This window comes from Ovis canadensis, chromosome 5 (genome assembly GCF_042477335.2).
Source record: "Ovis canadensis isolate MfBH-ARS-UI-01 breed Bighorn chromosome 5, ARS-UI_OviCan_v2, whole genome shotgun sequence".
In the NCBI taxonomy this organism is placed as follows: domain Eukaryota; kingdom Metazoa; phylum Chordata; class Mammalia; order Artiodactyla; family Bovidae; genus Ovis; species Ovis canadensis.
The window spans coordinates 15,021,878-15,032,992 of record NC_091249.1 but is presented as its reverse complement, the minus strand read 5'-3'; the positions used below and the strand labels follow the sequence as shown (position 1 = coordinate 15,032,992).

The 11,115-nt window shown below is 42.9% G+C and overlaps 1 protein-coding gene across 1 annotated transcript; it reads left to right on the top strand.

The window, feature by feature from the left end:
- Nucleotides 1–7,521: 7,521 nt before the first annotated feature.
- LOC138441649 (nuclear envelope pore membrane protein POM 121-like) lies at nucleotides 7,522–8,733 on the top strand. The gene has a single exon (XM_069592746.1). It carries the CDS (start codon nucleotides 7,522–7,524, stop codon nucleotides 8,731–8,733), a length of 1,212 nt encoding a protein of 403 aa, XP_069448847.1.
- Nucleotides 8,734–11,115: the final 2,382 nt, after the last annotated feature.

The following is an 11,115-nucleotide window of genomic DNA, read 5'->3' as shown; positions in this document are numbered from 1 at the left end:
ATTGTTCATTCTTTAATTCTTCTAGATCCTTGTTAAACATCTCTAGTATCTTCATTTGTGCCTCCAGTCTATTTATCTGTGCTTCCATTTCATTTTTAAGTTTTTGGATCATCTTTACTATTACTATTCTGAATTTTTTTCATGTAGACTGCCTATTTCCTTTTATTTGTTTGGTCTTGTTTGTTTTTTACCATGTTTCTTCATCTGCTGCATGTTTCTCTGTCTTTTAATTTTGTTTAATTTACTGTGTTTGGGATCTCATTTCTGCAGGCTGGAAGATCATATTTCTTCTTAATTGTGGAGTCTGTCCCCCATAGGTGGGGTTGGGCCAGTACTTCGTGAAAGTTTCCTGTTTGGTGGGATTTGTGCCTGTATTTTGAAGGATGGAGCTGGATCTCATCTCTCTGAAGGGAAGTGCTGTACACAGTAGTGTGTTTTGGGGTGTCTATGGGCTTGGTATGGCCTGCCTGCTAATGTATAGGGTTAGTTTCTGTTTTGCTGAAGTATGGTGTGGGGTACCCAGCACTGGAATTTGCTGAACTTTGGGTGTGGCTTAATCTTGGTGTTGAGATGGAGGTCTTTGGGAGAGCTCTTATCAATTAATGGTCAGTGGTGTCAGGAGTTCTCTTGTGGTTCAAAGTCATGGGCTTGGGTTTCCCGCCTCAGGTTCAGGCCTTACTCCTTACTGTAGCACCAAGACCTCACAAGCCATGCAGCACAGAAGACAAAACCCCAAGACTCTTAGTGAAAGCAACACTCAACAGTCCAGAACACCCAGAGAGACTCACACCAAAGTCCTCCAATATTTCTAGGAATGTCTCTGGACCTGTAGTGGGCAGTATAGGTTCCACTCAGCCTTGTATCTGGCCTTACTCCAGCTTGTACTTGCTCCCTAATTCCACAGTTGCCCCTATGTCTATGCTGCTGCTGCTGCTGCTAAGTCGCTCAGTTGTGTCTGACTCTGTGCCACCCCATAGACGGCAGCCCACCAGGCTCCCCCATCCTTGGGATTCTCCAGGCAAGAACACTGTAGTGGGTTGCCATTTCCTTCTCCAATGCATGAAAGTGAAAAGTGAAAGTGAAGTCACTCAGTCGTGTCCAACTCTTAGTGACCTCATGGACTGCAGCCTACCAGGCTCCTCTGCCCATGGGATTTTCCAGGCAAGAGTACTGGAATGGGGTGCCATTGCCTTCTTTGGCCCCTATGTCTATAGTCTCAGGCTAAATGTAGCTATTTAATTCAATGCACCTGTGACTGCTGGAGCCCATTCCCTTTCTATTCTTTGGTCACACAGCCCCGGGTGTTCTGCTTTGGTTTTGGGCCCTGCTCTGCTTATATAGGAGAAGGCAATGGCACCCCACTCCAGTACTCTTGCTTGGAAAATCCCATGGATGGAGGAGCCTGGTAGGCTGCAGTCTATGGGGTCGCTAAGAGTTGGACATGACTGAGTGACTTCACTTTCACTTTTCACTTTCATGCATTGGAGAAGGACATGGCAACCCACTCCAGTGTTCTTGCCTGGAGAATCCCAAGGATGGGGGAGCCTGGTGGGCTGTCGTCTATGGGGTCGCATAGAGTTGGACACGACTGAAGTGACTTAGTAGTAGCTGCTTATATATCACCCTCTGGTGATTGTCTTCTGCCAAGTCATGAGCTGGCGAAGGCAGAGGCTTATTAAGGCTCGCTTTCTCAGTTGGGCTGCGTAAAGACAGGGGTAGAGAAAGGGGTATTACTGCTACAGTTGGGACATTCTGGAGAATGCCTGCACCAAGTAAAGACCTGCCAGCTGTTGTTACTGCCTGAGCAGGTTGTGTGCTCTCCCAGAGGAATTGGCTCCAGTTGTGGGTCCCTAGGAAGAGTGAAGCTGCTTAGACTCCAAGCAAGATATGGGCAGTAACCTGTGTGCTCACAGCCTGGAGGTAGTTGTCATCTCTGGGGTCCTGACTGCATCTGTGGCATTTTGTCTACTGCTTCGGGCAGTTTCCCTGGCTTTGGCAATAGTTGTGGCTTGTTTCCTCTTCTGGGGTTGTAAACTGCAGTTGAGGCTAATTCTGCCTGCTGGGAGTCTAACCAGTTTTGCAGGTTTTGTAGACTACCAGTAGGCACTGTGAATGTGGAGAATTAGTATATCCCAGGTAACAAGACCTCTTGCTACTCTGGGATGCTGCCCTTTACTCTTTCAGCTGTTTCACTGCCCACCCCTCCCCACCTCCCCCATATTATCCTCATAGCAGCCAACCCTGTTCCTCTCCCTGTGGTCTGAACCTATGCCTGAGCCTCAAAACCCAGTCCCCACAATCTGCTGTGGATGGAGGTATGCTAGCCGCTTCTCAGCTGGGAAGTGTTTCTTGGCAAAGAACACCATAGTGTGTTCTCTGTTTTGCCTTCTGAGTACCTATCATTGCACTCCCCTCTGAGGTTCCAAAGCTCCACCTGGCCAGGCCTGTGAGGAGGTTTCCAAGTGTGTGGAAACTTTTCCTCCTTCATGATTCCCTCCCTGGGTCACAGTCCTCATTCTGAAATCATGTCTACTTTTTAATCTTGATCTTTTGCCCTACCTCATTGTAAGCAGATTGGATTGCCTTTTTGGATGTTCAGGGTCATCTACTAGCATTCAAAAGTTGTTTTGTAGAAGTTGTTCCATTTCAGATGAATTTTCAATCAGTTTGTGGGGAGGAAGGGGATCACTTTGTCTTAATGGAAAATTCTTAAAGAGATGGGAATACCAGACCACCGTACCTGCCTCCTGAGAAATCTGTATGCAGGTCAAGAAGCAACAGTTAGAACCGGACATGGAACAACAGACTGGTTCACAATTGAAAGAGGAGTATGTCAAGGCTGTATATTGTCACCCTGCTTATTTAACTTACATACAGAGTATATCATGCAAAATGCTGGGCTGGATGAAGTACAAGCTGGAATTAAGGTTATTGGGTCAAATATCAACAGCCTCAGATATGCAGATGATACCACCTAATGGTGTAAAGCAAAGAGGAACTAAAGAGCCTCTTGATGTGCATGAAAGAGGTGAATGAAAAAGTGGTTTAAAACTCAACATTCAAAAAACTAAGATAATGTCAACTGGTCCCATCACTTCAAGGCAAATAGATGGGGAAACAATGGAAACAGTGACAGGCTTTATTCCCCTGGACTCCAAAATCACTGTGGATGGCAACTGCTGCCATGAAATTAAATGACACTTGATCCTTCAAAGAAGAGCTATGACAGACTTGGACAGTGTATTTAAAAGCAGAGCCATCACTTTGCTGACAGAAGTCTATATAGTCAAAGTTATGGTTTTTCCAGTAGTCATGTATGGATATGAGTGCTGGACCATAAAGAAGGCTGAGCACCAAAGAACTTATGCTTTTGAATTGTGATGCTGGAGAAAACTCTTGAGAGTCCCTTGGACTGCAAGGAGATCAAACTATTCAATCCTAAAGGAAATCAACACTGAATATTCACTCGAAGGACAGATGCTGAAACTTCAGCTCCAAGTTGAAGTTCTAATCAGGCCACCTGATGCAAAGAGCTGACTCACTGGAAAAGACCCTGATGCTGAGAAAGAATGAGGGCAGAAGAAGAAGGGGGCAACAGAGGATTAGATGGTCAGATGGTATCACCAACTCAATAGACATGAGTTTGAGCAAACTCCATGAGATGGTGAAGGACAGGGAAGCCAGGTGTGCTGGAGTCCATGGGGTCACAAATAGTCAGACACAACTTAGTGTGACTGAACAACAACAATGACAAACCTATAGATAGCATCATAATCAACAGTGAAAAGCTGAAAGGGTTCCCTTTAATATCAGGAACAAGACAAAGATATCTACTCTTGATACTTTTATTCAATGTAGTTTTGGAAGTCCTAACTACAGAAACCAGAGAAGGAAAAGAAGTAAAGGGACTCCAAATTGGAAAAGAGGTTAAACTGTCACAGTTTGCATATAAGAAGATCTGAAAGATGCTACCAGAAAACTACTGGAACTCATTAAAGAATTTGGTAAAGTCACAGGTTACAAAGTTAATACAGAGAAATCTGCTGCATTTCAATACACTAACAATGAAAGATCAGAAAGAGAAATTCAAGAAGAAATTCCATTTATGATTGCATCAGAAAGAATAAAATACCTAGGAATAAATCTACCTCAGGAGACAAAAGACCTGTACTCCAAAAACTATAAGATGCTGATGAAAGAAACCAAAGAAGACATAAACAAATGGAAAGATATACCATGTTCACAGATTGGAAGAATCAGTATTGTCGAAATGACTATACTACCCAAGGCAGTCTAGAGATTCAATGCAATCCCTGTCAAATTATAATGGCATTTTTCACAGAAGTAGAACAAAAATCTCAAAATTTGTATGGAGACACAAAATACCCTGAATAGCCAAAGCAATAAATAGAGCTCAAGGAATCAGCCATCCTGGCTTCAGACTATACTACAAAGCTACAGTAATCAAAACAGCATGGTATTGGCACAAAAATAGAAATATAGATCAATGTTGCAGGATAAAAATCTTTGAAATAAGCCCATGCACCTATGGCAGATTAATCTATGACACCAATGACAAAGGTGGCAAGACTACACAATGTTGGAAAGATAGTCTCTTCAACAAATGGTGCTGGGAAAACTGGACAGCTACCTGTAAAAAATGAAATTAGATCATTCTTTAACTCCAAACACGAAAATAAGCTCAAAATGGATTAAAGACCTAAATGTGAGACCAGATACTATAAATTTCCTCAATAAAAATATGGGCAGAACACTCTCTGACATAAATCACAGCAATCATTTTTTCGATCTGTCTTCCAGAATACTGGAGAATAAAACAAAAATAAACAAATGGGACCTACTTAAACTTAAAAGTTATTGCATAGCAAAAGAAACAATAAACAAAATGAAAAGACCACCTAGAGATTGGGAGAAAATATTTGCAAATGATGTGACTGATAAGGGATTAGTCTCCAAAATTTACAAACAGCTCATGATGCTTAATGGCATCAAAACAAACCAATACAATATTGTAAAGTAAAAAAAAAAAAAAAAAAAAAAAAACAACCCAACTAAAGAAAAAGCTAAAAAAATAAACAAATAAAATGAAAACAAACAAACAAACAAACCCACTCACAAAATGGGCATAAGACCTAAATAGATATTTCCTCCAAAGAAGACATACAGAAGGCCAATAGACACATGAAAAGATGTTCAACATCTCTAAGTATTAGAGAAATGAAAGTCAAGACTACAATGACATATCACCTCATGCAAGCCAGAATGGTTATCAACGAAAAACTCACAAAGAATAAATGCTGGAGAGAAGGTAACTCTCCTGTGCTGTTGGTGGGAATGTAAATTGATACAGCCACTATGGAGAACAGTATGGAGGTTCCTCATAAAGCTAAAAGTAGAGCTACCACATGACCCTGAAATCCCACTCTTGGACATATATCCAGAGAAAAAGCATGATCCAAAAGGATGCATACATCCCAATGTTCATTGCAGCACTGTTTACAATAGCCAAGACATGGAAGCAACCTAAATGTCCATTGACAGAGGAATGGATAAAGGAATGGATAAAGATCCCATTGTACATACACATAATGGAATATTACTCAGACATTGTAGAGAATGAAATAATGCCATTTGCAGCAATGTGAATGGACCTGGAGCATATCATACTGAGTGAAGTAAGTCAAAGAAGGAGAAATATTGTATGACTTCCTTTATATGCAAAATCTAAAATGACATGATACAGATGAACTTACAAAACAGAGAGAGACTCACAGACTTAGAGAACGAATTTATGGTTGCTGGGAGGAAGGGATAATTAGAGACTGGGATGAACATTACACACTGCTATATTTAAAATGGATAACCAACAAAGAGCTAGTGTATAGCATATGAAACCCTCTGCTCAATGTTATGTAGCAGTCCGAATGGGAGGGGAGTTTGGGGAGAATATATATGTATGGCTGAGTCCCTTAGCTATTCATCTGAAATGATCACAACCTTGTTAATAGGCTACACCCCAATACAAAATACAAAGTTAAAAAAATTAATGGTTGAAAAATTCCTTTAGAAAATTTTTATTGGATAACAAATTTTAATGTGTCTATTATTAAGATTTATTTCTTTAACTGAGGAATGGATTACCTTCAAATACCTGGAATAATTCCATTCATATTGTGGTAGTATATCCACCCATCATGACATTTTCTCTTATTTCATTTTTGAAAGGACTTTGAAGCACAGCAGACAGATAAAAAACATTGGGAGGTTGTCAATATTGTTAATTTTTTTTTTTTTGCATAAAGATGAAAGTCAAACTCCTGAATTTTATAACCCACTAGAATATTTAGTTAAAGTATAGCCCTTTGGATGCTAGTTACACAAAATCATACTTCCCTTCTCTGCTTGCTGAGCACAGCACTGACTGGAATAACTCCTTTGAACAACTACCTGGTCTAGTAAAATGTCAAGCATCATTCACTAAGTGATGATAATCCAAAATAAGGCAAAATGATTTCAAAATAAAACAAAAAACCAAATCAAAGTGAGTGTAGCTATGAAAACATCAAAGATTTTTAAATAGCCTGAGTATTCTAATGTATTCACCTTTCAACTAATACTAACTGCAGTCAGAATTTACAGAGAGCCAAATTCTGGGTTCTAATTTGAATTGCCAGGTCCCTTGTCCCATCCATAGACACAGACTTACTGAAAAGGAATGACAGAAAGCCCTGCAGCATTTGCTGAGGGGCAGAAAGCAAAGATTAGGGTCATGGCAAAGTACGACCTTCAAAATTCAAGTTTAAGTCCCAGATAACACTGCTCCTGGGTATAGAGCTGTCTAAAAAGATACCAATTCTCTACTTCTGGTCATTGTAAACTGTTTTGGAAACCTTACTTTCCAGGGGAGGAGGATGGGGTGGGGTATCAGAAAAGTAAGATTCACGGGAAAGGAAACAGGATGGGGAGCATCCACTCTGGCTTCCCGCGTCCGGCTGGTTCCCTCCTGCAGTCTTGGACACCTGGGTGGCTATGCCCCCAGGATCTCGGTGGCACGGGGTAAGAACGGCTTTCCCCTAGAGTATCCGGTGCTGACCCCGGAGATGCAGCATAGAGTGGGCGCTGCTGAGCCCGGAGCCATTAGGTTTGGGGAACACTGCCAGTCACCTTTCCGCGACGGAGCTGGAGCCTGGTTGCGGGAAGTGCGGCTGCGCCCAGGGAGCCGGTACTCCAGGCGCCAACACCTGCGCCCCGCAGACACCTGCGCCCCGCCGACACCTAACCCTAACACCTACGCCGCATCCGGCAGGAAGCACCCGGGTGCGCTTACCCCTCCCTCGTGCAGGCCTAGCGTCCTCTTTCTTCGCTCACGCGTTCCAACGACGCGTCACAGGCACCACCCAACAGTAAGCGCTTTGCCTGGCACCCCTTAGGCAGCTAACGGAAATCTCTCTGAGCCACTAGACTCCATTTGAGGGTCCCGACAGTGCAGAATTGCGCCTCATGGGCTGTTACCTTAGCCGGCCTCGCCCTCGCCCGTGGTCACCTGCTCTGCCGGGCGGGGACCAGCCAGAGAGCCCCGAGTGCCTCGGGCCCGCGCACACCGCCAGCCGTGTTCCCCCAGCTTGCCGGGTTCACTCGGGGGCCCCAACTCTGGACCTGGCTCGAAGGCTGTCCTTTGAGGGTCTCATGGCTTCACCCCGTCGTCGTCTGTACCGTCGCGGGTTTGTCCTAGTCCATCGGCGGCAATATTCAATCCAGCAAGCCCGGTGTTTATTTTGGGGTTTTTTTCCCTCTGTGCCCCGGAGTGGCCATCAGAAGCCATTGCCGTCTGCTTGCAGTTCCAACATGTTCCACACCTCAGTAATCCTGAGGATGGCATCCGCAAAGGGCAAACTGACGCTCCGTTTGCCTCTGAAGCGGACAGTCATCTGTACATGGTCTTCATTTTCTGTTCACCTCCCAAACCTTTGTGTAAAGGAGATTCTGGTGAGGGCCCTAGAAGAGAGTGGTCAACTGAGAGGAAAGGAAGAGAAGGACCTGACAGCCTTGGCTGAGAGCAGAAAGGGGCTAGCAAAGCAAAAGAAAGGGCACTCAGCCCAGGAGAGTCAGGATAAACAGAGAAGGGGCTCGAATCCAGGTGGGAATGCACAGTCTGCGTTTAGACGCCTCATGATCAACGGGGTCCTCTCTTCCTTTGTGCCCAGGCCTGGACCTCTGGTTCTCTGTTCCAAGAGTTCGGAAGATATCCTGATTAGGAAATCCCAGACCTATTTTTTGAGTTCACGCAGCAAACGAAATGCCATCACCAGTTCATACAGCTCCACAAGAGGTTTCCCACAGCTCCAGAGGAGTGGTCCAGGTGCAGCCAGACTCCTGGGCCCAGAGTCATCGCATCTTCATGAGCTCTCAGAGAAAACCAGCGAGGAAGGCCATCGGCCTAACCCTTCAGCCTCAATGGAACCTCAGAGGAAGATCGAGGATGAAAAATTTGCAGATGGCCACTTAAGAAAGAAACAAAACTTAAATTGGTCACAGTCATCTGACAGTTCCAGGCCCCGCAAACGCAAGATTCCTCTGCTGCTACCCACCAGGAGAAATGGCCCACTGATCCTTCCCCCACCCCTCCAGATAGGCTATCCAGTCACTGCTGAAGACCTTGACCTAGAGAAGAGAGCTGCAATCCAGTGGATTAACAACGTCTTGGAGGGGTAAGACTGAAACCATCTAGTCTGCAGAACCCCTCAGCCTTCTATTCTGCCAGCTCCCAGCTCTAATTCACAGTGGAGGAGCTTCTGGAAGATATAGAGCTTCCCAGGTCCAGTGGCCTTCTTTTAGTTGGTTGGAGTAGCCATCTCTATGAGATATTTTGTCTGGGTTTTCCCTGTTTGTCTTGCTCCACTTGGCTTAAAAAATTGGTTCCATTTTCCTGGCCCACCAGGGCCTGTTCCCCAGTACTTTGCTGCTTGGCCCCTCAGTGGTTCCTTGGAGAAGCAGTGCAAGACCATCAGAGTCCAGCTTTGCTCTTGAGGGAACCCAGAGTGCTGCTCCTGTGAGCCCATTCCCCTACCAAGTCAGTTCTCTCCAGAGAGACAACATAACATTCTTATCATCTTTCTGTCAGAAGTGCACCTGGAACTTGGGCAGCTGGAGGTTGTTAGTCTGGCCTGACCCAGTGGTCAGCATCCTTGCAGCAGCAGAGGGAAGCTTTGAACCAGTTTCCCTCCAGGCAGGAGCAAGCAGGATGCCCACTGCTGCAATCGCTGCCTTTTCCTGCCTTCCCCATTTTCTTAACTGGGGCCTGGTTCATCTTTCTTAAAATCTCTATATTCTCTCTCTGAACATTTGGTACCACATAGATACTCAGTTGATGAACAAAGTCATATATGTTGCATACATATAGTCACATGTATTTATACATGTCATTTATATATTAATATAGTCATATAATATATATTATGTGTATGTGAGGTGAAAGTCAGTCATGTTCGACTCTTTGTGACCCCATGGACTATAGAGTCCATGAAATTCTCTAGGCCAGAATACTGGAGTGGGTAGCCTTTCCCTTCTCCAGGGGATCTTCCCAACCCAGGGATCAAACCCAGGTCTTCTGCATTGCAGGCAGATTCTTTAGCAGCTGAGCCACAAGGGAAGCCTGTATTATGTGTACATGTATATACATATGTATATATTATATATAACTTATGAGAATACATAGTTCATATACATCATATATTAAATATGTATAATATATATGTATATTGTTTAGTCCCTCTGTCCTGTCTGACTCTTTCGTGACACCACAGACTGTAGGCTGCCAGGCTCAATCTGTCCATGGGATTTTCCAGGCAAGAACACTGGAGTGGCTTGCCATTTCCTTCTCCAGATATGTATATATGTATGTATAATATTAGTATATGATTATATTCATAATAATCAATACTTAATATAGGTAATGTTACATACTCATATGTAATATGTGTTAATATGACCATGTACATTACATATGCGCTTATAACATATACGTATGTGTTTAATACATTATGTATAGAATACATGTGAATTACATTACATATAATAGTATGTATTGAATACATATATGATCTTTGCTAATTTATCAAGTATTCCTGCCTGTGCTTTTTGAATTCACAGTGAAGGAAGAAGTGACTAGTATGAGTGGCCAGACTTTTAACTCTAGGTTTTCTGTGGCCCAGTCAGAAAAGCTGGAACCACTTTATGTCTCTAGATGCTGAGTCCTGATTTCTATGTTTTGAAAAGGCACTTGCCTTTTTTCTCTCTGCTTGTCATCTGCCCACTTGACTTCACTATGGGTTGGATCATGCCTAGTGTATGTTAAGAAATTACTTGTGACAACTTTAGTTTTTAAAAAAGAATTGAATTTGATATAATTTTAGACTTACAAGAATAGTAGAGAGAATCCCCAACTAGTCTTCACTGAACTTCTCCTAATGTTAATATCTTACAGAACAGTTATTGAAACCAGGAAATTAACATTGTTGCAATGCTATTAGCTAAACTTCAGACTTTAAACATATTTCCTCATTTTTCCAGTAAAATTTTCTTCCTGTGCCAGTATAATCTCGCATTTCATTTAGTTGCCATGTCTCCTTAGTTTCCTCCAAACTGTGACCATTACTCTATCTTAATGTCTTCTGTGACCTTTATACATTTGTAGAGTACCAGTTAAGTATTTTGTAGAATTTTCCTCAATTTGGATTTGTCTGCTGTTTTATCATGAGTGTACATTGAGGTTTTGAATTTTTAAGAGAAAATCACACGCTTGTGATGTCTCATCCTCAGCACATGGGAAATGTTAATCTTGATCACAATTAAAGTGGTATCTGGCCAGGGTCCTCCTCTCTCTATTTCTCTCTAGTACATATTTAGGAGGGTCTTACGTTGATGTGACACAAAAATCCTGTTTATCCTTAAACTTTCACCACTAATTTTGCCATCTTGCCTGAAGCAATTATCATTGCGGTGTTCCATGGTGATTTTATATCTTTCTTGTTCTACATTTGATTAGAATTATTATCCGAGGCAGAGTTCTCTGCATTTATATATTCAGTCACTTAT